Source organism: Podarcis bocagei (assembly GCF_964188305.1).
Source record: "Podarcis bocagei genome assembly, chromosome: 1".
Lineage (NCBI taxonomy): Eukaryota > Metazoa > Chordata > Lepidosauria > Squamata > Lacertidae > Podarcis > Podarcis bocagei.
This window is the reverse complement of record NC_138125.1, coordinates 42,567,323-42,593,965: the sequence shown is the minus strand read 5'-3', so window position 1 is coordinate 42,593,965 and position 26,643 is coordinate 42,567,323. Positions and strand designations below refer to the sequence as shown.

General features: G+C 41.0%; 1 protein-coding gene across 1 annotated transcript in view; it reads right to left on the bottom strand.

Annotated features, from left to right (window-relative positions):
• Nucleotides 1-26,643, bottom strand: part of RYR3 (ryanodine receptor 3) — a 280,012-nt gene that overhangs the window by 137,519 nt on the left and 115,850 nt on the right. Inside the window, exons 19-31 of the mRNA XM_081207175.1 lie at nucleotides 26,289-26,481; nucleotides 19,332-19,548; nucleotides 19,053-19,157; nucleotides 18,126-18,229; nucleotides 15,727-15,810; nucleotides 14,265-14,424; nucleotides 13,747-13,894; nucleotides 12,868-13,073; nucleotides 10,280-10,454; nucleotides 8,118-8,326; nucleotides 6,994-7,172; nucleotides 6,212-6,248; nucleotides 5,074-5,234 (exon numbers count right to left, since the gene is read on the bottom strand). Coding sequence (XP_081063301.1) covers nucleotides 5,074-5,234; nucleotides 6,212-6,248; nucleotides 6,994-7,172; nucleotides 8,118-8,326; nucleotides 10,280-10,454; nucleotides 12,868-13,073; nucleotides 13,747-13,894; nucleotides 14,265-14,424; nucleotides 15,727-15,810; nucleotides 18,126-18,229; nucleotides 19,053-19,157; nucleotides 19,332-19,548; nucleotides 26,289-26,481 — 1,978 coding nt within the window. The remainder of the gene's footprint in view (nucleotides 1-5,073; nucleotides 5,235-6,211; nucleotides 6,249-6,993; nucleotides 7,173-8,117; nucleotides 8,327-10,279; nucleotides 10,455-12,867; nucleotides 13,074-13,746; nucleotides 13,895-14,264; nucleotides 14,425-15,726; nucleotides 15,811-18,125; nucleotides 18,230-19,052; nucleotides 19,158-19,331; nucleotides 19,549-26,288; nucleotides 26,482-26,643) is intronic.

Below are 26,643 nucleotides of genomic sequence, written 5' to 3'. Positions count from 1 at the left end.
TTGGCCATGGCGGTGAGGAGGTGCTATAGATGCAACCAACCCGGGCATCTCCAACGTCAATGCAGGGCAAGACTTCCAGGAGACGACGTGGAGCAGAGACAGCAATCGACGCAGAAACGTAAGCAGAAGGGGTTCTCTTCAGGGAAGAAGAACACGCGTTCTGCTCAGTTTGTTTCTGCATTTTCTCGAGAGGAGAGAAAGATACCTCGAGGAACATGGTTGCTGGACTCTGGCAGCAGCAGGATTATCTGCAATAGTCGGGAAGACTTTAAGACCCTGGAGAAGCCAGCTGATGGGAAAGACTCAATTTATCTTGCTGATGGTCGTAGAAGCAAGATTGATGGCCAGGGAACATGTTTCCTGCAGTGCTTGAACACTACTCTACCAGAGACTCTGTTTGTCAGCAGTTTGGACTACTGTTTACTGTCTGTAAGCTGTTTGATTAATGCAGGGTATAGTGTTAAGTTCACGCAGGATGGCTGTCTGATAAAGAATGGAACTCAGGTATGTGGCCATGCAAAGTTGGAAAATGGGTTGTATGTAATGCAGGACAAGCCAGTTAAAGCAGCCCAGGTGGTTCAGGATAATTTGCCAGTTCATAAGGGGTGTGTACATCAACTGCACAGAAAACTGGGTCACGCCAATTTCCGTGTGCTTTCAGAAATGCAAAAGGTGTGCAAGAACCTAAAAGTAAATAGCTGTAACTGTTTCCTAGATTGCAATGTATGTAAAATGGCCAAATCTAAGAGGAAGCCTGTGGCTTCTAAAAGCGACAGAGTATCTAAAGAGGTTTTAGAACTTGTCCATTGTGACGTGATAGGCCCTTTTCCACAGAAGACTGAAGGGGGCGCCAGATATGCTTTTCTGGTAATAGATGACAAATCACGTTTTAGTTGGCTGTTTTTGTTAAAGCAGAAATCTGAGTGTTTCCCCACATTCAGAGAATGGGTTGCCCAAGCTGAAAAGCTCTTCGCTCGGCCTGTTGTGCAGCTGCAAACAGATAGGGGCGGAGAATTTCTGAACAAACAATTTGGGGCATGGTTGCGACGTAAGGGGATCACTCACCGTTTGACTAACCCTTATAGCCCTGCTGAAAATGGTCTGTGTGAAAGACGTGGGGCTGTGATACAGTCAGTAAAGGACTGCCTGCTAGTGGATGCAGGATTGGGCCACAACCATAGGCTGTGGGGCGAGGCTTTTCTGACCGCGAACTTTTTGATTAATAGAACCTGGTCTAGCTCTATAAAAGATATTCCCTATCGTGTGTTGTTTGGGAAAGAACCAGAGTGGACAATGCTCCATAATTGGGGTTCTTGGGCACATGTAAACATTCCCAAAGCTCAGCGCCAGAAAGGGGGCGCTAGAGCGCAGAAACTGCGGTTTGTGGGATACCAGTCCTATGGCAAAGGGTGGCGTTTCAATTTACGCCCAGGATGCGTGGTTCTGTCACGAAGTGCAGACTTCGCTGACCAGGACAGATGGACTGCGATCCATGCCAACCCTGATTGCCTACTGCCCCTGCAAGTAAGAGAAGAGGCTTCTTCTCAGCCATTGGCAACACAGGAGCAGAATGAGGAGGAGGCACATATTTCCCCAAAAGATGTGGCAATAGATAATACTTCTCTAGAGGAAGAGGAAGAAGAACCAGAGATAAGGGGGGAAGAAGAAGTAGTTGTGCCTAGGCGCTCCCAGCGTTCAAACAAGGGTGTACCTCCTCAGCGTTTGACCCTAGGAGGAGTGAGAATATGCAATGTGAGTTGTGTGGAACCACAAAGTTATAATGAAGTCTTAGACTTACCCCCTGGGGAACGTGCTTTGTGGGAACAAGCTATGAAAGAAGAAATGGACTCTTTTAAACGTAACAAAGTGTTTGAGGTCATAATGCCGCCACCTGGTGGCAGAGTGGTGCCATGCAAGTGGGTTTACAAAAGGAAAACCCTTGCATCTGGGGAACCACGTTTTCGAGCCAGATTAGTAGCCAGAGGGTTCACTCAGATTAAAGGGGAGAGTTATGATGAAGTGTTTTCTCCCACGGTAAAGAGTGAAACTTTTCGTTTAATGCTTTCCATTGCTACTGTAAGACAACTAGCAGTGCACCATTTTGATGTTGATGCTGCATATCTGCATGCAAATTTAGACCATGAAGTGTTAATGAGACAACCCCCTGGGTTTGAAGAGGAGAATGGTGCAGTCTGGCGTTTGAGAAAGGCTGTTTATGGTCTCAAACAAAGTGGAAGGTGTTGGAACCAGTGTTTAAATGAAGCCCTTGTAAAACTTGGTTTTAAAAGGAGTGTGGCTGATCCATGCCTGTACACCAAGGGGACAGGCAACAAATATCTAATGCTCTTAGTCTTTGTTGATGACTTGCTTGTGGCAGGGAGTTCCACAGATGAGATCCAGAAGCTCACAAGTCAACTGGAAAAGAGGTTTAAGCTTAAAGCCTTGGGGCCTGTAAGCAATTACTTGGGAGTAGAAGTAAGGCAGGAAGCTGATGGAAGCTTCCTATTGAGTCAGAAAGAGAAAATTCTTCATTTAATAGAGCAGTTTGGCATGGAAAACTGCAAGCCAGTTCAAACTCCCATGACACCTGATTTCCCAAAGACAGTGTGTGATGATGAATTTGATCAGCCTGAGTTGTATCACTCAAAAATAGGATCCCTGTTGTATTTAAGCCAGTGGTCAAGGCCAGACATTGCATGTGCTACAAATGTTCTGAGCCAACGTGTATCTAAACCCAGTACTGCCGATTGGTGTGCTTTGAAAAGGCTTATCAGATATCTAAAGGGGACATTAAATGTATGTTTAAAGATATCTAGTACACAAGATGAAAAACTAGAAGTATTTGTTGATGCGGACTGGGGAAGCTGTGTAGCTACCAGAAAATCTACAAGTGGAATGGTTATGATGTTTGCCAATTCCACAATTGGATGGAGGTCAAAGAAACAAGGATTTGTTGCAACCTCATCCTGTGAGGCAGAATATGGGAGCCTATCGCTAGCATGCAACGAAATCATGTGGTTTATACAGATACTAAAAGATCTAGATTGTAAAGTAGATTTGCCTATCCAAGTGTATGAAGATAGCCAATCGTGCATTGCATTAGCGGGCTCGGAAATAATGAAATCCGCATCAAAACATATTGCTATCCGTCATGCGAATGTGAGAGATTGTGTACAGAATGGGGTAATCAAACTGGAGTATTGTCAGTCACAAGATAATATTGCTGATTTGTTTACCAAGCCTTTGCCAGCAACATGCCATAATGAATTGATGACAAAACTGGGTTTATGTATATAATGTATTGTTGTAATGTATTGTTTCTGTTGGGGTTTTTCGCATTTAAGAAACAGAAGGGGTGTCACGGCTAAAATGGCCGCTGTTTCTTTAATGCGAATAAAGCTGGGTCAGCATGACTCAGCGGCTTGCACCAAGTTGTATATATAAGTGAGAAATGTTAGTTTGGGCTGTGGCTGGTGTTTGGTTGGTTGGTGCTGGTGTGTATAGTTATTCAGTTGTGTTTTGCACAAAGACTTTTAATAAAACTCTGCAAGGATATTCCCGTGGACTCTTTTTGTGCCAACAAGGAGACTGAGAAGATAAAGGGAGGTCAGAACCCTTTCCTTTTTTTTTTTTTTTTTTTTGCTTTTTTACAAAACTGGGGGAGGGGGAGGGAAGGGAAAGTGGATATGCAAAGAGAAAACACAATTTTCACCTTGTAACCTGTAGCTTGAGCCTAAGCAAGCAGAGAGGCAGCATAACCCAGGTCAGATGGGAAGAACAGGGACACATATTGATATCACTGAACTCCATTTCTATATGTGGCCTAACCCAGCTCTATCAGACCCATAAGGGACACCCTGTATCTTTGGGCTCACTCACACTTTTGTTTGTTCTTCAATTTCTAGGCGTGAGTCCGAGTGGGGTCCCCCCCCCGCCTCACCACTTTCCCTGGGAAAAGCTGCAGTTTACAGCTGAATCAGAATAAACGTCAGTTAGGTTTTCTGTGGGCTGACATTTGCTCCAACTCAGCAGTAAACCAGAGGTGGATTTAGGGAAGCATGTCCAGTTTGCCTGCCCTGGGCACTGAGACAAGAGAAAGCCACAGGGGATGCTGCAACCATGACAAATAACAGAATGTGAGAAGCACTGTACAGTGGTACCTCAGGTTAAGTACTTAATTCGTTCTGCAGGTCCATACTTAACCTGAAACTGTTCTTAACCTGAAGCACCACTTTAATGGGGCCTCCTGCTGCCACCGCGCGATTTCTGTTCTCATCCTGAAGCAAAGTTCTTAACCTGAAGCACTATTTCTGGGTTAGCAGAGTCTGTAACCTGAAGCGTATGTAACCCAAGGTACCACTGTACAGAGCGCCACTGAATGGGCTTCAACCTAAGTCTTTTACTGAGTAAACATCAGGTTTCCCTGGGAAAGCAGCCGGGCAAAAGAAAACCCTCTCAGACCTGTGCATAGAAATCATGGGACAAATGCAAGAAATTGCAGTGTGGATGAGCCCTTGGATAAATGGTGGCTTATAGCCAAACATAAGGATGCATGTTAAGTGCAAGCTTTGCATTTAAAACTAACTTTAAGTCAGTAGTTACTTGCAAGGATCACCTGAAAGGTTCATTTAAATCTTACTTTTCTAATTAGAAGTACAATGAAACCTGAAAAAAAAATATTCCCCCCCCCCCCCGTCACTCAGCTGTTTGGATATTACTTATTGAAAAGTTAACAACATATTTTTTAAAATATAAGTCTAACATTTGAACTCTACTTTTTTACTTGTGAGGTCTGCATCAAAATTATCTTCACAGTTAAAGCCACAGGACACATAATTTCAAGGAACTGTAGCTGAGGAAGTAACACTGAGTCCTATAAATGCTACTGTTAACTTTATCTAATATTAGTAAATGACAGCATTAGGTACTTGCACAAAGCATCTTCTCAGGTTCAAATGTTATGAATAAAATCAAACCAATTTCATTTTGGGGTATTAAAAATTAAAATTCCTTTCCAACTATTGATAAAATTAAGACATAGGTTAATCAATAGGCAATTTCTAAGAGTCACACCTTTCATGAACTCTTCCTCTTTCGTCTCCCAAAGTAACTGTTACTGTGCAGTTCTTATTTAAGTCAAAATGTTCACTGTAAAAGTGGTAATCAGGTGTTACCCAGCCAATCCAGACAACAGATGGGTCTTGGCCCGCAAAGATCCGCACTGAGTAGTAGTACTGGAAAAAACAATAGCAAGCAGAAATATTTAAATAAATATATATTTAAATGGCAACAAGCACAAAAACCTTATAACAGAAAACTGCATCCCGTGTACTAAAAAGAAATAATTAATAGAATCAGTATGCGTGGCTTGAACAAAACCGGTTGTGCTTTATTTTTACCTGGATAAATGTTCAAAGCATTCCGCACTGACATATGGTTCAATTTTCACTGAGCTTTTCTGGGCCTAACTACTAATTACTGACGCGGGTGACGCTGTGGTCTAAACCACTGAGCCCCTTGGGCTTGCCGATCGGAAGGTCGGCGGTTCGAATCCCTGCGGCGGGGTGAGCTCCCGTTGCTCTGTCCCAGCTGCTGCCAACCTATCAGTTTGAAAGCACACCAGTGCAAGTAGATAAATAGGTACTGCTGCGACGGGAAGGTAAACAGTGTTTCTGTGCACTCTGGTTTCTCTCACGGTGTCCCGTTGCACCAGAAGTGGTTTAGTCATGCTGGCCACATGACCCAGAAAGCTGTCTGCGGACAAACACTGGCTCCCTCGGCCTGAAAGTGAGATGCGCACCACACCCCATAGTCGCCTTTGACTGGACTTAACCATCCAGGAGTCCTTTACCTTTACCTATTGAATTCGAATTGAAATTGTATTCCACCCTTCAACCCAAAGATTACAGACAATCCAGCAGCGATTCCGTCCTCAGAAGCAGCCAGTACATGTTGGGAAGGACTGGGACTTGGAGGATCAATGGGGGTTTACTGGGTGAGCAGGGGTTTGGGAATGGCAGAGGGATCAGACTCCATGATATCCCAATGACCATCAACCTGGATTGGCTCACATTGACTCAAATTCTTTCCCAATTTTAGGAGAAACAGTGTGACTTAATCTGAACCAATTCATCTGAACCTGGGGGAGCTAGCCCATTTCTAAAAACAGAAACGACAACAACAACAACAACAACCATGGTTATATACTTACCGTTGTGGCATGAACAGGTATCTCCTGGTTTTGTTTTCTGAAAATAAAGTATAATTATCAGTCATTTAAATACATAAAACAGGAACTGAGATAGCTAAGTCAGTAGACTATGGGACTCAATCTCAGGGTCGTGGGTTTTGCCCATGTTGGGCAAAAGATTCCTGCATTGCAAGGGGTTGGACTACATGACATTCGTTGTACCTTCCAACTCTACAATTCTATGATTCTATGAGAGAATACTGCATAAAGCTGAAAAAATGATGAAGGGAAGCTTTGATGGATTGGTTGCTATCTGGAAAATATGAAATTTGGCACTTTTTTCATAGTATAAAATCTGTGCTAGATAGAACCATGAAGGGAAAATTATGCATGAATTCTATCTGTCAGTTAAAAGAGAAGGACATAGGATCAGAAAGTCCTTCTGTGCCTCAACTGCTTTAAATAAAAATAAGGATATGCTAAAGAGAAGGACTTGCAGCAGCATATAAATTTTAAAAGGCAGTGTGACTACAATATTTTGAAACAGAATACATCCCAGTAGACTGCATTTCAGCTGAAGTCTGTCGTGCTCAATACCCCTGAATAATCAAAGCCATTTACCGTAACTACAGGATAGATAAATTTCTTGTTTATAGACTAAGGATTAGGGTACCATAAAATCCAAAGCCACAAAACTGTACAGAGTAAGTAGAAATCATTTTTAAATCCATGGACTCAAAAAAGAAAAGAAAGCGGTTTTAAAACAAAGTTAAGCCTAGAGGAAAATCAAACTTATATCTAACCTTTTTTGGAAACTATCAATCAGTTCCAAACCAGTACTGTAGTTAAAAGATGAGTGGAATTCAATTGGCATGCTCAAGCGACAATATATCATGTCTGCATTACTATTCTGTGTTCCAAATGTCTTATGGGTAACTTTTAAGCGAGGAGGACTGTCAATGTTCCCATCAATTCTTGTTACCTGCAGGCAAAGGTCATTAACAATTTTCTTATGAGACAAAAAAGGAGCAGTTACACACACACACACACACACACACACAGAGAGAGAGAGAGAGAGAGAGAGAGTTTGACAGAGTAGCAAGTTTTTAAGATGCACAGAATACGCCTTCAGATGTCCTACCTCAAACAGTTTTGTACAAACCAAAGTTCTCAACTATTAACACAGCAAGGCTGCAGTCTTATACCCACTTACCCAAACTCACTGGGACTTCTGAATACACATGTATTGTCTGTTTAAACATGTTCAAATTTGATTATAAAAAGGGACCTTTGAAATGTATCTGTATACAGAATGTTAACTAATCACTGGGTGTCTCATCAAACCACCTGCTTAAAAAAAAAAAAGACTAATTGAATGGGATAGTGAAACAGAGTAACAACAATATCACTTCTATCTTGCACACAGTTAGTGTTAAATACATCTTAACAGCAGGTTGTAATTGTGTCTGGGAATAAATTATTGAAATACAATCATTTTAGTTTATCTAAAAGAAGTAATGCAGATAAAAGGAAGTGAAAGTGAAGGGATTAACGTGAAAGCCTATGGGAACTGTCAATGATATATATTCACGATAAGGCGATGTAGAAATAGCCTTCCTCACTGTGAGAAGTGAAGTTACAGGGAACCAGGCAGAGGGCCTTCTCGGCAGTGGCACCTGCCCTGTGGAATGCCCTCCCATCAGATGTCAAGGAAATAAACAACTATCTGACTTTTCGAAGACATCTGAAGGCAGCCCTGTATCTGGAAGTTTTTAATGTTCTGTAAGCTGCCAGAATGGCTGGGGAAATCCAGCCAGATGGGTGGGATATAAATAATAAAATCATTATTATTACTTCTGCAATGTAATTCTTAGCGACCAAAAGTATAAGGGAATATGCCATGTCTCTTCTGACTCTGCAGCATTACCTCAATATGAGGGTGGTCTTTTGGTACATTGACAAATGTTGGTAAACGTTTGCTGAACCACATAGCAACATCTCTGTTCATGTTGACAGCAAAAGGTTCAAAGCCTTCCTGTAGACCACACATTGTATAATACTTAAAGGTGCTGGCATCTCTCCCAAAATTCATCCGTCCAATCTGAGACAGACCCAATGAGCATATGGGGACAAAGCCTGAATCAAACATGAAACATGAATATGGAGTTAGAGAAATATATACATAGAAAACCCCAGGGTTTATTATTCTAACCATAAGCTTACCATACTCTCAGTGCAATCTCTTTTGGTTAAAGGGATGAATTTATTTATTCCTGATTAAATTTGTACCCAGTTCATTAGAAATGGTGGCAAAGAATTCAGGGAAGCCACAAACACACACACACATTCCCCAGAAATAAAAGAATAATAAAACATCACATACGGTAAGTAGGGCACAGAAGACCTTCTGAAACAATTAGTCACCTGATTGACTTCTCTAATAATCAGTTACCAAATGTCAGATTGACATTTATTGTATAAAGAGCTGAAAGGATAAACAACTTATCCTGAACCACAGGAAAGCTTTCTTATAAACCTTTTATGAGGCTAATAACATTACTCTGTATGAAGGCTTCCATGAGAAGCACAGGGATATGTTAAGGGGACCAGATCTTGTTAGGTCTGCAGCACTTGGCAGTACAAAACAACAAGAAACTAAAAGGCGCTTAGTGGAAATTTCATCCAAATAGTGGGAACAGAGAATGAACAAATAGTGCTTTTTCTGCTTAAAAGAAAAGAAAAAGAAACAAAACAAAACAACTTAATGACTACTTTGAAAGCAGACTGTTCTGGAGGAAGGAATGAAAGAAAGGCAGCAGTTAAATGCCAGTGATTAAACAAATCTACTTCCAACAGAAAGAGCCAAGCCTATTCCTAATACTCTTATTATGAAGTATTTGGCTTTGCCAGGCATTACACATGTTCCTTTCTTCATAAAAAGCTGACAGCACAACTGATACAGCATCCCAGGCAGTCATTAATGAAAAAATGTTAGTCAGAAAGAATGACAAATAGCGCTAGCTACACGTGGTAACATACACTACTGGCATGATCTTGGCATTTGCCATCAATAACTTGTAACTGTGAATCCTAATGGTCTCTCATAGATTACAAAATTATCCGTATGGATAGCTGCCGTGCAACACTGCCGTTTTTTGTTTAATAAAAGCCCATTTAGGAATAGAGAAGCCCTACTGGTTATCATGATATATATATGATATATATATAATGGAGGGACATAAACTTTCAAATTAAAAAAAGATTCAAACATTACAAATGATTAATTTCAAGGACAGACTATTATTAAATGCCCCCCCCCAAAAAATAGCAAGCAACAAAATGCTACCCAGGTTCAATTCCAATGGATTTAGGGTTCTAATAAGAAAGAACCTTGGACCAGGCTTCATTCTGTTTAGTAATTAACTTAAAACTAACAGTGTTAATTTGCTTACCATGGTCTCAGCTATGCACACCAGGTCAGGCCCTTCATCTATGATCAAATCATAGGTGATAGATGTTTTATTCTGGGCAGGTTTGCTGTTTATCAGCACCACCACCAGACTAAGAAGTTTAAAGGTAAAGGTAAAGCACCCCTGACAGTTAAGTCCAGTCACAGATGTCTCTGGGGTTGCGGCACTCATCTTGCTTTACAGGCCAAGGGAGCCGGCATTTGTCTGCTCCGCAGACAGTTTTTCCGGGTCATGTGGCCAGCATGACTAAGCTGCTTCTTGAGCAACAGAACACCAAAACCAGAGCAGCAAACAGAAAGAATTATACTTCATCTGATGAAGTGGACTGTAGCCCACAAAAGCTTTTGCCTAATAAATTTGTTTTTCTTTAAGCTGCAACACGCCTGCATGAATGGAAATAATAGTTACGTTTCTTAAATTAAGCTACTTCACTAAAGGCTGGGAAGGCTGATGAACAGCCAATGTCTATTAGTTAAACAACTGAAATCTGAAGTTGTAGAACACACCCAAAATTAATCATCGTTTTTGTACACTAAGAATTTACAGTCAACCGCAAGATTCAGGTTTCTCGTTATTTCCTTTCAATTAGTAGCACTGTCCCAACAAAGAATTCGCTTACCATTATCTATTTCAAAGTCAGCAAAAGCAAGTTCTGAACCTTTATTGGTTATAAGCAACTCTCCATTCAGAGTAAATATCATTGATTTGTCATCTAGATTTATCATACAACCCACTACGTCTCCTGGTTGCCAATTTCGTCCAAAGAATCCACTACCCTGGTGCCAACGTTGACCCTGAAAAACAAGCAGGTTCAAATGTGTGTGTCGGAACATATTCACTGCAGAGAGAGGTAAAAGAAGATAAACAAAGAAGCTATTTTTGTCAAGACGGGGGCAGAATTGATTACACTGGGCAACAATTTTTTACTTTTTGAATGTTGTCTAGATGTCTACAATTGATTTAGGGTATTTTTGCACTGCTGAATAGGGAAATGCCATCCGTTTCTCTCCATCAGGTCAGGTTTACTGTAAACTGAATGGTGGGCCTTGATAAAGGTAAGTACAGGTAAATTGCATGTTGCTTCAACCATTTTTCAAACTTCAGGGCTTGAACTTCCGTTTCTTCGAACTCCTGGAATGCTCAGCGGCAGGGAGGTCTCTCTTCAGAGTCCAACAGTAGTCAGCCATCATGACTGCGTCCCAGCGACCCTGAAACCTGGTCTCCATCTCTTTCATGTCCTGATGGAATCTCTCCCCCTGCTTGTCACTCATTGAACCCAGGTTCTCAGGAAACCGGTCCATATGTGAAAATAGGTAGTGCACCTTGATGCTCATGTTGCAGCCCAGGTTTCTGAAAGCAGTCAGCATGTTGTTGACAAGTTCTGCATAGTTTCTGGCCTTATTGTTGCCAAGAAAGTTCTTCACTACCAGAACAAATGCCTTCCATGCTTCCAGTTCCACTTTGTTCACTGAGTTTCCAAACTCTGGATCTCTGATGAGCTGGCAGATCTGAGGACCGTCAAAGATGCCAGCTTTCAACTTCTCCATGGTCAATCCTGGAAAAGCCTGGCACAAGTAAGTGAAGCAGTCACCATCCTTGTCCAGAGCCTTGGTGAACTGCTTGATTAAGCCGAGCTTGATGTGCAGTGGTGGGAAGAGTATTCTGTCTCTGTCCACCAGAGGGTCGTTGATGATGTTCCTTTCTTTGCAAGGCACCAATTCCTCCCGCACAGGCCAGTCCTTCTTCGTGTAATGCTGAGCACGGACCCTACTATCCCACATGCACAGAAAACATGGGTACAGACTGTTGTCCCAACAAAAAGTTCACCATCTTCAGGTCAACACAAATAAACCACTTCTGCTGCTCATAACCAATTTTCTCCAGCACATACTTCACCGCTTCATAGTTCTTCTTCAGTGTAGTCGAGTGAGCCAGGGGTATAGAGGCAAACTGGTTGCCGTTGTGTGGCAGAACACATTTCAGTGATTGCTTGCTGCTGTCAATAAACAGTCTCCAGTCTTTGGGTTCGTACTGCGGCACTCCAAGCTTGAGCAGAAGCTGCGCAATATCTGCACAGTACACCAAGTCCTTCTCTTCGAGAAAAAATGGAGGTACTCTTGATGCCTGTTGCGGAGGAAGCTGATGCGAGCACTGTCAGAGAGGAGGTTTTTTTTCTTCAATCTGGATGCCAACCGTTCGGCAGAGTCCTTTGACAAGCTGAGGTCGCGAACTAGATCATTCAACTCCTTTTGGGAAAATGGATGTGGAGCATCATCTTCAAGAACCACTTCTTCTTCTTCATGTCCTTCAACACTGGAGGCATCTTCGTCACTAACGTCAGGAAGTTCTCCGAAGATAGGCACTGGAATTTCATCACAATGAGCTACAGGACGACGTGCTGATTGAAGATCCAGATACTTGAGGCTGCTCCGGTTCTTTCTGTTGATCCCACCAATTTATGGAGCCGCACCAATTTATGGAAGATTTCGAGGTTTTATGACTTCAAACTGATCCCTTTTCGACATAATCACCCAGAACTATCGGACCTGAATACTTCTTGTCATTAAAATAATCATTTCCAATCAAAACAATTATTCGACATGGCATTTCACCCCCACCAACTTCTTCTAAAATGCTCCACACAAGTGTACATGTGAACAAAAATGTAAAAAAAGACATGTGGCCATAGCTCAAAAACTTGACCTGATTGAGCAAAACCAATGTGATTTTTGGATTCAGCGCATCAGATTCGTCCTAAATCAACTGAAAAAATGCAGACAACAAATTTGTTGTTGACCAGTGTTATTAATTTAGCACTGAGCAATAAATTCAAAATGTCCCCAGAAGTCGCACCTAAATACCAAGTGATGTGGTATTTTAATGTGCAAATATGAGTTCATAAGCAAAATTAATTTCTTAAACAGAGGATAAACAGGTAAGCAATCAGCTCCAGAAAATGCTGCCTGGATATTGGCCACACTTTTGGTGATGCTTGTGGTAAACAGCTTAAGAGATTTTTTTTAAAAAACCCAAAAACAATCAAGCGATATATAAATTTTGTTAAACAAATAATAAACTTGGCAGAAGACTGTGTGTGTGTGTGTGTGTGTGTGTGTGTGTGTGTGAACCATATTTTTGTAGTAGTTGTTTAACCATAGCTATTAGCTACAGACCTACTTACTTGATTTTATTATCAAATGTACTAACCTTGCTGCCTTCAAAGACAAATGCTTGGTCATCGGCACCCAATTCTATGTCAGGCCGACAGCCTGGCCTCGCCCACCCAACACGCATATCTCCTCCTGTTACAGCTTCAAATTCAAAATACCACTTTCCAGTCTTAACTGCGTAAGACTGCTCTACTCTGAAGAAACGTATCTTGTCAATGCTCACTTTTTCTACTGTTTGGTCAGCTGTGAAAGATAGAAGCAAGCAAAAAACAACAACCCTAAGTTAGTTGAAACAATATTCCAGTATTTTTGTAGCTTCAGTTACAGAGGTGCTAAGGCAACCTTAAGAGCAATTCCTCCTTGAACTGACTCTTGCTTTCTCTCCCTGGGTTCCTTCTGTCCTCCTGCCCTGACTCCCTGCTGCTCCAAGCCCAAAAAGCTTTACTTTGGGAAGGGAGATGTGGTACTGCATAACACATTGCTTCCTCTACACAGGAGAAGTTCCTCCTATCCCTCTCTCAAGGTAAGGGTGTTTTGGTCATGGGGAAGAGCAGGGTAGGAGCAGTGAAAATTGGCAAGTTTGAGTGTGCATCAGTCACTCACGCATGCCCCTTAAGTCTCTGAGTGATTGACATGCAGATTTAAACATGCATTTTTTAATAGGTTGATTGTCGGGTTTAAACAACATTCCTATTGATATAATTGGTTAGCGAATCTTCTACATTTCTCTGCTTTTTGAGTGCTAAACACAGCAGAAGAATGAGAGAGTGTGAGAACCAGTGCTTGCAACATCTAGTTCAATCCACATGCAGCTGAAAAATGAGAATACTGTTGGGAAGATGAAATAAGTGAGATAGATGGCAAAGCACATTAAAAATACTATAGCGACTGTTCATAATAGTACAGCAAGACTTGCCTATTTCTTGATCTGGTGGTTCAATGTTATATCCATAACCAGCAAAGGTGCGGACAGCTTCACGAAGGCTATCTCTGTTTGATTTTTTAGTACGCTCATCTAATAATGTATAAGGCACCAGTCGGGGATTTCGTTTGTTTTTGAGGTCCTAAAAAAGGTACAGATAAGAAAAGCAGGATTCAGGTTATAGATTCTTAAAATTAAATTAAATTAAATCTAGATATAAACACAATAAATAAAAGGCAAGCAAAACATAGAAGCATCACACTACAGATTTGTCTGAATTTACACTCAAGGCCAATGCAAGTCCAATTCCAGTCATAAAAATCTTTTTTGCAATAGATTTGCTGAATGATCATACTATCATAGCTCAGTTATCACAGGCTTTCAGACAAACACAGTAGTCATTGAGGAAGACAGATTTTTCAAGAATTAAGTATATAACCCATCGGTGCCACTTTAAATTAAGCATAACCCTCATCCTAATGCCACCCAAATATTATTTAAATTATCTTTACCTGCTGAATGCCGTATGTCCAACCTTGTTTTATTCTGTCTTTTGCCCAGACGTTATGTGCATTCTCTGCAAGTTTGTCAACCAACACTTCTTGCGAAGGCAGCAATTTCACTTCAGAAAGATCTAGAGGTGTTGGCTTATAGCCATTTGACATCATGTAACTATAAACCAGCAGAGATGATAGAGGGTTACTTTTGGAGCTAGAATCAGTGTGTTTTAGCCACTCAGCTATATGTTTCAACCAAAGGTAATAAGCAATGTGCTATGAGAGGAGGTGTTAGATGCATTAGAGTGAAATATTCTTCCTATTACTGTGTACAATTAAATATACAGTATGAACTATTTGGAATGCCCTGTATCTATGTGAAAACAGGGCAGAAACAACCCATGATATACAGCTGCCCATTGCACCATTCCAGATATTCTCAAGCACTCTGGTGATGTACACTGGTTATGGGCAATAAATAAAGTCTATGTTGCCAACAGGCAAACAGAAGAAGAAGAAGAGTTTGGATTTGATATCCTGCTTTATCACCACCCAAAGGAGTCTCAAAGCGGCTAACATTCTCCTTTCCCTTCCTCCCCCACAACAAACACTCTGTGAGGTGAGTGGGGCTGAGAGACTTCAGAGAAGTGTGACTGGCCCAAGGTCACCCAGCAGCTGCAGGTGGAGGAGCGGGGAAGCGAACCTGGTTCACCAGATTACAAGACTACTGCTCTTAACCACTACACCACACTGGCTCTCTAGCTAGACTAACAAGCTTGGGTGAAAAACACCTCTGAGGAATGCCCCGCTTTCCTACAGGCTATTTTTTGCTTTTTAAAGAAACTCTGGGTAGATCTACACACGGGGGGGGGGGGGGAAACGCTATAAATGAGTCAGAAATTAAATCATTATAACAAAAGGGGGAAAATGTAGTGGAAAATCACATATAATTTTTCTTTACTCTCCATCACCGTCTGGTGTTGCATGTTTATAACACATTCAAAACACTGTTTTTTTTTGTTTGTTTTTTTACTGATGCAGCTGAGCTCTGGCACTTGGAGACTTAGGGAAGTTAAACAGGATTTTTTTTTAATTTTGTAACAAAATTAGTAAATAAAAAGATTGGGAGGTAGAATTCTTTCAAAGAAACAGTAAACTCTGTGTGTATTCAGAAGTTGTAAGAGGCTTCTAAACAAGATGGTAAATGTACAGCTTATTCTTCTTTAGTTTCTTAAAATTAACACAGAGGTGTTACAGCTGAGGTCTTAATACTTGGGTTCTGAAATAAGGTGGTATTTTCTGTCAGTTTCCCAACCTTCTCTAAACGATAAGCAGCTCTTCAATAAGTTCAAAATTTATGAATCTATATTGCTAAAAGAAAAGTATGAAACATTTCCAACCAGCAATTTACAAATAATCACCACATAAACAACACATGAAATCAATATGCAGTCATTACAGTTATAAACACACTTACTTTTTTGGAAGTTTGATTTTCTGAAGATCTTCCTCTGCTCCTGGATTAATGTGAACAACATGGCACCCAAGGGCCAAAAGCGTTCTATAAAAATAAAAGTGAGTTGTAAAAATACAACGCAATATCCATCAGGGTGGTTAAAACAGCAAAAAAAAAACTGGGGCTAGGGGAGGAGAGGAGAGTACAGTCCCACAATTCCCAACCCTCTGCTTACAAAACTGCTGTTTGTTTGTTTTTAACTGGTGTTGGTTTTGCTTGTCAGTTTGTTTTGCTGGTTGCATTTTGACTTGTTCTTGGGTTTTACTTTCATTTTGTACTGTATGATTTTTATCCTTTTATCCCTGGCCTCACAAGACTACAGCAAGCTGGGATAGGATAAATAGCAACATGGGGATGTGTCTTATTAAAAAATTCTTTTTGATGATGGGATTTGTTCATATTAAGGGTCTGGTTGTCATTTCCCTTGCCTACTTAAGGAAGTCAGCTCTTCCTTAAGTAGGCAAGGGAAATGACCCTAAGGGTTTTGCTTTCCCTTGTCGCATGTGGCTAAGCCTGCCTATCCAAACAATCTCCGGCTACTGATTCTATGAGACTGAGTATTTTTCTATCCCTATGCCATCAAATCTGCTTATGCCAGATTTTAGTCTCTATTGTTCACGCTGATTAACACGTGTGTGGATAATGGCCCTGCCTCAAACCAGCTCCAAAACTTCCAAATGTATGCTTCTCTGAATAAAATAGCCAACTCTTTTTATGAGTGTTATAAACTGTGCTACACATTTGCAACTTAGTTCCTATCCACAGTCATATTTAGATTAAAAAAAAATCTTTTAGAATGGCCACACCAAATGTTATTAAAAATAATAATAGTTTTATTATTTATACCTCGCTCATCTGGCTGGGTTTCTCCAGCCACTCTGGGCAGCTTAAAGCATATATATAATTCCCCAGCTTAAAAATTATAGAAATTTTAAGTTTTTTACTTCTGAGTTCACACACATAGGATTCTATTTCATCTCATTTTAATGTGTATAATGCATTCTGACAGTGGTAACTTACTTTAAAACAAAAACATTTGAATTATATTTGCTGGTTATTGCTATGGCCATAAATCAACAATGTGAAAGTTCTTCCTTTCCTGTGTCCAGGGCAGCTGTCTACCAGCTCCTTTGGTGCACCGACTGAGACCCTACCTGCCCACAGACTATCTCGCCAGAGTGGTGCATGCTCTGGTTATCTTCTGCTTGGACTACTGCAATGGGCTCTGTGTAGGGCTACCTTTGAAGGTGACCCATATACTACAGCTAATTCAGAATGTGGAAGCTAGACTGGTGACTGGGAGCAGCTGCCGGGAACATACAACAGTAAAAGATCTTTACTGGCTCCCAGTACGTTTCCAAGCACAATTCAAAGTGTTGCTGCTGACCTTTAAAGCCTGAAATGGCCTCAGCTCAGTATACTTGAAGGTGCGTCTCCACCCCCATCGCTCAGCCTGGACACTGAGGTCTAAGGGTCTTCTGGTGGTACCCTCAATGTGTGAAGCAAAGTTACAGGGAACCAGGCAGAGGGCCTTCTCAGCAGTGGTGCTACCCCTTTGGAACACCCTCCCATCAGATGTCAAGGAGATAAGTTCAAAAGTTTTAGAAGACATCTGAAGGCAGCCATGTATCTGGAAATGTTTTGTGTTTGATGTTTTATATGTGCTGCAAGCCTCCCAGAATGGCTGGGGAAACCCAGCCAGATGGGCGAGGTATTATTATTATTATTATTATTATTATTATTATTATTCCTTTGTCATGCTATCATTGCTACTACAAATAATGTGTATTTCCAACATCATATATAGGCTATTAGATTTTATATTATATAATTTCACTTTCCACTAAAAATTAATAACGTGTAAATTAAAAAACCAGAATTGTTTTATAGCACAGCAAGAATTATTTCAGTGTCCACATTTTATGTGCCGCTTTTCTCCACTTTTATTCAACCTTCGACCAAACACTGAAGCTCAGTGTCTAATGAACTGAGGCAGAGTAGAGGAAAGGAAAATGCTAGAAGCCCTCCTTAAAAGAAACTGAATCCCAGGTAGGACTCTGACATGGGGGATCAGGAGGCAAAATGTTTTATTTTCCATTCAATATAATTCTGCATAACTCCAGAATCATACTGCTTGTTTCTAAATTTGTAGCAAGAATGAAATGATGCAATGGCATAATATTACTTCCCCTCTGTTCCTCATATGCCTGTAGAGTGCACAGGCATTCTTAGGTGCAATATATGAACCTAACTGTATATATGACACCCACTTTCCAAAACAATGTCAACACATAGAGTTCTGCTGTAGAATTAAACCATATATTATAGTGGTTTTTTAATTCTTCCATTTCATAACTCACTTCAGGGTTTCTGTTGACATTTGAAGGTTATAGTTCTTCTCTGTTTCAGGTAGTTTTGAAAATTCCACCAGACAAGGGTGTTGTCTTTTATTATCGTCTCGTATCTACAATATAAAATACAAGAGAGATTGTATGTAACCTTAGAACCACGGAAGCCCAACAGATAAACATTAGGAAACCTTCCAACATGAGTCTTTAACTAGTAAGGCACAGAGCAATCCAAACAAGGAGTTAGCTAGTTGCAGAGCAGCGGATTCTCCACTGCATTCAAAGTCCTGCAAGGTTCTTGCCAGCCAGGGAAGAAGGTGGAAGACATTTTGCCCCTTTTTTGCTATACCATTTCCATGCATAACCATCCTCATATAACAAACACCTTTAAGCCTAATTAATGCATGAAGACCATAGAGTAAGCTGTCCTGCCAGGGTTAGTTCATTTTGGGAGGATTTTGCTTGCTGCAGCTCAGACCACATGGCTCTTACAAGCCATTTCTGTGTCCTCATACCAATAATTTAGGAACTTTCACCACTGTAACTAAGTTAAATATGCAAGATTAAAAACTTTAGTATGTAAGATTAAAAACATGTTGGTTGTATAGATGACATGGAAATTACGTTGCAGTATTCTATATACAAGTAAATGTATAAACATCCTACTTCTTCTATTAAATTAAGGTGTTTTTTATTTTAAAAATGGTGGAATACATCATCAGCATCTTCCACAAGCCACCACTTAAACCAATGGTGTGTCATATTCTGGAAGGAAAGAAGGCAGGCCTTATTAGCTACAATGATTTTTCAGTATTTCAACCTTGTAAATAGACACTAGCTTTCACTGCCATCTGCTATGATTGTGGTTCTTTGTAACTTCTCCAGGGTCTTCATGCATAAGGCTCCTTTCTTCTCATTAGAATTACTCTTAAATTGTACCTTGCCATAAGTCCAGCCAAGTTCTATTTTATTCATTCCCCAGAGTTCATGGATATTTTCAGCAAGCTTGTCTCTGATCTTCTCAAGATGGAAAGGCAAAGCAATCTAGAAGAAAAGAGGTGAGTTTTAAATGAGACAAAATAATTAACAGTGATATCCTCTGTATGTTTTATTAATAACCAGATAGCAAGTAAAAAATATGCATCATAGGAGTGGTGTGCTACAAAATACTGTTCTGATACATTACAAATTCATACTGATGTTTTCAATTAAACATACCTGGCTGGTGTCAATTGGACAAGGGATGAAATTAGTTTGGGAGAGAAATTGTGTGGTACCAAGCAAATCTCTAACTCCATCCAAATCTCTCTTATATTCTTTAACTGGTTCCAGTTTCATCTTCTCTTTTGGAAGCAAAGCTTCATAGCAAGGCACATAGCCAGCAGGAGGTAGAAATTTGAACTCTCCATGGCGCCCACCCATCAAGAAACGTACCCTGTACAATTGCAAGTGGAACAAGCATAATATTTCAAGAGGGTGGATTTTTTTAAAAGCAAATAAAATAACAGGGGTCTCATATGAAGATATAAATGTTATCATTAAACATTAATTCCTGCGCGCGTGCGCCCAAATTAATTAAGCAGCAATTGCAGTAAAGAAAAGAATACTTCTTTCTTTTAAACTTCCCTTTTATTCACTGGAAAATTAATTTCTAACATTGATTTCTAACAGCTGGAAAACCTTTTACAGATGATAGATGATATGTGTCTAACGCAGAATATTCAAATACAATCAAGTAAACTGAGGACAAAAGTCTATGTGTGATGCTCAGTGTTATTAATACTTAGAGTAGACTCACTGAAATCAATAAAGATGGGTAATCTGTCTATTAGGTGCAATGGATCTACTATGAGTATGACTTTGCTGGGTATTATCACAAATAATTTCCCCACAGGTCTTGCATCATATTTACAAATCATCTTTCCTGCCCACCCTCAATATCCCAATGTAGTTCCAAAACATATGGAGGGCTGAGTTTGCCTATGCCTGAGCTATGCATTCATATTTCTATTCCTGCACTGGGACTTATAACCCCTGCACTCTAAATGATGGCCAGCCTGCTTCACTGTCTGGAGCTGCTCAGTAAACAAATGAGCATTCCAGACTCCCCGTGGCTGGAAAGGCCACTTACAAATGACCGAGTCAATTGCCCTTTGCATTTCAATATTCCAAAGTGAAACTAGGGCTTCAACAGTAGCACCCATTATGCTGCTTGGAAAATACCCCAGAGTATCCAGAAATACCTCGAATTTCATCAATCTCTGGGGGTGGATCAATCTAACCAACCAACACACACACACACACGTGTGGGTGGGTGTCAGTCACAGCCAATCCAAAGCTCACCAGGGAGTAATCCTTCCATGACAATGGACAATATACAACTGGGTCCTTCATAATGATGTCTGAAGTGAAAACCAGATCTAGGGTATGATCTACAGAATGTGTTGGATGGTTTTCAGGGCATCCATGAGCTCTTGAACTGGCCCAGACAAGTCAGCATCAACATGGATATTGAAGTCCTCCAGATCCAGTCTTGGGATTCTCTAACAGAAACCAGAGACTGCCTCCACCAGCTCGGTCACAGCGGTGGCTGGACAGTGGGAGGGATGGTACAACAACCAGATTCCACGTTCTGGCTCTACAGTACTGTACTATTTTCTTTCAATCAGCAATAAAGGAGCAGATGCAAAGTGAGCAGAGGTTCTGACACTGAAATGTCCTCATCAACTACAAGTTCATTTGAGAAGTACAAGACTACTGAGTCAACATTTATTCAAATAGTTATACACAATATTTAACTAATATAGAATATCAGTTCACTGCTGAACTGACACAAATTATAATAACATTCATTTCAACACATTTTGTTAGGCCTTTTCTCCAACTGCCTGAGCAGCTGCAATGACATCCCTAGCCATTTTACATAATTTTCCTAGGATGAGTTTCAGGAATATGTCAAATGCCTAATATTGTTTTTTTCTGTGACAGTGTGAGTTTTCAGACACAGGCAGCCCTGCAGCAGAACTATTTAACATACCACCTGTTCAATTACAAAGAGCACCAGCCTTTTATTTCACAGATGTTGACTTTTCATGTCAACACATCTGGACCCTTGAGCTTCATGAACCCTCTCTTAGCAAGAAGCAGAGGAATCTGCTAGCACTAATTTCATTTTAGCCTTGGGTCTGTACCTCTGCAATCAATGCATTTATATTCAAATTTATATATTCTCAGGCAGATGTGCTTCAAATATTAAGAACCTTCTTTGTTTTATAATAATAATAATAATAATAATAATAATAATAATAATAATAATAATAAATTTTATTTATATCCCGCCCTCCCCAGCCGAAGCCGGGCTCAGGGCGGCTAACAACACTAAAATAGTGCAACATTATAAAAACATCATAAGAATTAATTAAAATCAAAATTGATGGCAACCATAAACTGAAGTATTGTAAAGATTGCCAAAGGAGGGAGTCAGGCTGTGCCCTAACCAAAGGCCTGGTGGAACAGCTCTGTCTTGCAGGCCCTGCGGAAAGATGTCAAGTCCTGCAGGGCCCTTGTCTCTTGTGACAGAGCGTTCCACCAGGTTGGAACCGCAGCCGAAAAAGCCCTGGCTCTAGTTGAGGCCAGCCTAACCTCTCTGTGGCCTGGGACCTTCAAGATGTTTTTATTTGAGGACCGTAAGTTCCTCTGTGGGGCATACCAGGAGAGGTGGTCCCGTAGATACGAGGGTCCTAGGCCGTGTAGGGCTTTGAAGGTTAAAACCAGCACCTTAAACCTGATCCTGTACTCCACCGGGAGCCAGTGCAGCTGGTATAGCACCGGATGAATGTGATCCCACAGCGAAGACCCCGTAAGGAGTCTCGCCGCGGCATTCTGCACCCGCTGGAGTTTCTGGGTCAGTCTCAAGGGCAGCCCCACGTAGAGCGAGTTACAATAATCCAGTCTGGAGGTGACCGTCGCATGGATCACAGTGGCTAGGTCAGGGCGAGAGAGGTAAGGAGCCAACTGCTTAGCTTGGCGGAGATGAAAAAATGCCGCCTTTGTTATAGCTGCAATCTGCGCCTCCATGGAGAGGGAGGTATCGAAGATTACACCCAAACTCTTAACGGACGGTGCTGGCACTAATTGCACCCCCGCAAGAGATGGGAGTTGCCTCCTCAATCCCATATCGTCCCGTCCCAGCCAGAGGACCTCTGTCTTCGAAGGATTTAACTTCAACCGGCTCCCACGTAACCATCCAGCCACAGCTTCCAAGCATCTGATCAGTGTGTCTGGGGCCGAGTCAGGATGGCCATCCATCAACAGATAGAGTTGGGTGTCATCAGCATACTGATGGCAGCCCAGCCCAAAACTCCGGACAAGCTGGGCGAGGGGGCGCATAAAGATGTTAAAAAGCATCGGGGAGAGAATCGCACCCTGAGGCACTCCACACACCAAGGAGTGGCGGGATGACAGTTCCCCCCCAAGCGCCACCCTCTGTCCCCGACCAGAGAGAAACGAGCGCAGCCATTGAAGGACTGTGCCCTGGATCCCCATGTCGGCGAGGCGGTGGTCCAGAAGTTTGTGATCGACCATGTCGAAAGCTGCTGACAGATCTAGAAGAATCAGCAGCCCCGACCCGCCTCGGTCCAGCTGTCTACGAAGATCATCTGTTAGGGTGACCAGAGCCGTCTCGGTCCCATGACCAGCGCGGAAGCCGGACTGGAATGGATCCAGAGCCGATGTTTCATCCAGAAACCTACCAAGCTGTTCAGCAACCGCTCTCTCAATCACCTTACCCAGGAATGGAAGATTCGAAACTGGGCGGTAATTGGATAGATCTAAGGGATCTAATGATGTTTTCTTTAAGAGCGGACGCACCACTGCCTCCTTCAGTTCCCCTGGGAATGTCCCGGTGCCAAGGGACAAATTGATGATATCCCCCAGGGGGGCCCGCACCTCGTCTGGACACGCTCTAATCAGCCAAGACGGGCACGGGTCAAGAGGACAAGTGGTGGGTTTTCCAGCTCGGAGGAATCTGTCCACATCAGCTGGGGATATCCAGCTGGGGATATGTGTGAGACTTAATGGTATCTAAGGAAATTGAACATACCTTTACAGTACTTATATTATGATGTAACTGAACTCCTTTTCAACACAATTCAATATACAACTTCATCATCACAAAATACATTTATGACTGAGACAGGATTTTTATGTTTTCAGAATTATGTTCTGCTTTGTGAGGTAGGGATTCAACAAGTGAGTGCCATCAGTGGAAGCCTCATGGAAAGACTTCAGATTGTGTGACAGGGCTTTCTTCCCTCTCCACCCCCATGAAATTGTCTCCTGTGGAAGCCAGTCCATAGTTGTAACTATCCAGTATGTGAATAAGTACTCTATCTGTCCTGAATCTTCCAATATTCAGTTTCATCAGGTGACCATAAATTTTAGTGTTATGAGAAAGGAAGAAAAATGTTTCTGCATAATTTTATAAAACGCTATAAAACAGGTAATCAGTGCAGTTCTATCACAATGTGTGTTACATAAGCCCTCTCAGTTGTGCCTGTAAGCATTCTGGCATCCAAATTCTGCACTAGTAACAACTTTTGAATCATCTTCAAAGAATCCTTACTTACAGCACAATATTCAATATTCCTCTTTTCAGGAGGATTTTCATAATCTTGTACTTTTAAACTGTTTTCTAACCTATTTCAAACAGTAGTAGATAGGTAGCCGTGTTGGTCTGCCATAGTCAAAATAAAAAAATAAAAAAATTCCTTCCAGTAGCACCTTAAAGACCAACTAAGTTAGTTCTTGGTATGAGCTTTCGTGTGCATGCACACTTCTTCAGATACTTCTGTTTCAGTGTATCTGAAGAAGTGTGCATGCACACGAAAGCTCATACCAAGAACTAACTTAGTTGGTCTTTAAGGTGCTACTGGAAGGAATTTTTTTATTTTTTTATTTTGACTATTTCAAACAGATTTGCAAATCTGTGGTTTATTTAAAACACACTTACTAGGAATTAAGCCCCATTTAACATAGTAAGTCTAACTCCTGAGTAAGCATGCTTAGTATTGCTCTGCATGTTCACTTTTCAGACAACCTTGAAAAGAAGTCTACCATTTTTTACTCACCTGCCTTTGGATAGTGAAAATAATCTTCCACGCATGAAAATAATGAAAGGAAGTTCCAGTTCTTTACAAAAAAACAAATTCCTCTTTGCTCACATGGAGGCGCATCTTATTTGCCATAGGCAAGTAGTTGTTTACAATTGTAGGTTTTCAGGTCTCATTTAATCCATACACATATTCAAGCCCTTCAAGAAAATCTGACAATTTTAGGCCATATCACTGCAAATCCTGTTTTTGGTAGCTTATCCCACTGTGGTTGAAATGGTTAAACTGCATGGGGAAAGAGCCTCAAGGTATTGCTTGACTCATTTTAGCTGTGGTTGGGTTTCAAATAATCACCCACATGGGAACTTGAACATATTACTCAGGCTTCATACATTTATTTTTGAGATATATAGTTTACCAGTAGCAAGTTTTACTACTTCAATTTCCTGTATAAAGCCATTTGGTTGAAGTAACACATATATGAAGATCTTAACAGTTACCATAGTAGGTATGATTTGCTGAATAATGCTGGAGATTTTTTTCCTTGAGTTGATCCAGACAAATGGTTTCTAAGGTGGAAATGAAGTGGCAAAGCCACCACATACAGACTTCGCTGGCACATGAAAGAATCCTTGGGCTGATTCATATATTTGTTTGTCACCGAGAGTCACAGACTGTCTGCCTAACTACTTAGTAGATGAAGAGTCAACAAAATGATTTACCCCAATCCTTTGAAATGTTCTTCACTCCCCTGTGCTTCTGGGATTCAGTTTCTTCTAGGTTTACCTCAGAGATGATCTACAAATGCAGGAAGTCTTTTCTGTCTTCTAATTTCCCCCAAAATGTTTTGATTCATCTCTTAGTTTCCCTTTCATGCAGATTCTAATGTATGTGACTATTTATTTATTAATAGTCGCATATTAATTAATTATCCTGCCTTTCAGCTCCACAATGGAGGCCCCAAAATGGCAAAGCACCTCAAGAAAACTTTTATGAATATCGGCAGTAACAGAGGAAAGATACAGAGGAAAATATCATATACAAGAGCAGGAAGAGAATTGAATATTAAAGCATTGCAAGTAAATAATGAACTCCCTGAAATCTAAAGTCAATCTGAAGAAACACATTTTTAATTTGCACCTGAAGACATACAGAGGAGGGACCAGACAAAATTCTTAGGGCAATATTGTCCATAACTTGGGTGCCACTATCAAGAAAGCCCTGTCCATCAAACCCACCAATCAGACCTCAGCTGTAGATGGGACGTACAGTCTTCTCTGAAGACTGAAGTGTGTCAACAGGTCCATTTGGGAGAAGCTATTCTTCAGATATCATTGTCCCAAACTGTTCAGAGCAAGGGTAGGTAACATTGTGCCCTCCAAATGTTGTTGGGTTACAACTCCTATCCAATACAACTCTCGGACCAATGGCTATGCTCACTAGGGCTGATGGGAGTTACAAACAAACAATAGCTGGAGGTCACTACCTTGACTATCACTGGTTTAGTAAGTAGTTGTAAAAAAAAGGAGGGATTTTTGAAATGATTATTATATAAAAATTGCATTAGAGCTTGGAAAAGGTACCAAGTCAACACCTCTGTATTGTTTTATGCAACTGAGCAGTGAAGTATAAGTCATACTGATTCATCATTGTTCCTTAAATATTTTTAGGTGAGACGAGAGTATGACCTCTTGTTGCTGCTGCCAACAAAGATCTCAGTTAATGCCAAGCGTGGTGCTATGTGTAGACACTTATCCATTGATAAATGACTGAGACCTAAATCATTCCACATAGGTCATGGGAGGAAAAGAAATCATTAAATAAAAGTGACTTCGCTCAGTGCCAACCTGGGAAGAGTTCAAACCAAAGACAAGAGGTGTCAAAGACTCTATATTTCATTGTCCATTATCTATGAGTCAGGGTTTCAACATAAAATTGTTTTTCTCTTCAGGACTGACAGCTGCAAAGGACCTCGGGAGAAGGATGCCATGACCACATTTGGCAGCATTCAATAAAACAGCTTGGCAAAACACAAACTGTTTATCTGAAAGAAGGGTCTACTTACTTGACACCAGCTGAGAAGCTCACCACAGGGAAAAAAAGTCCATCCGTGTTGAAGTTCTCAAACATTCCTTGCACAGGCTGCCCATTAATGCGGAAAGAAATGCTGGGTGCCCCTAAATCCAAGCAGCAGCTGACCACGTCCTCAGATGCTAGCAAATGCTGATTGACAGATGCCACCGCTCTGGGCACTCGACCTAATAAGCAGGCATTCACAGAAAGACAAGTTTTTGACTTTGAAACTATATTTGCAAAGAGTTATGTGATTTTTTTTGGTTGGCATTTCTAAGCTCATTGTTTTCTTCCGAACTCAAAATATAACCTTGCTTAAAATAAAAGAACTTCGCCAAATGACCTTG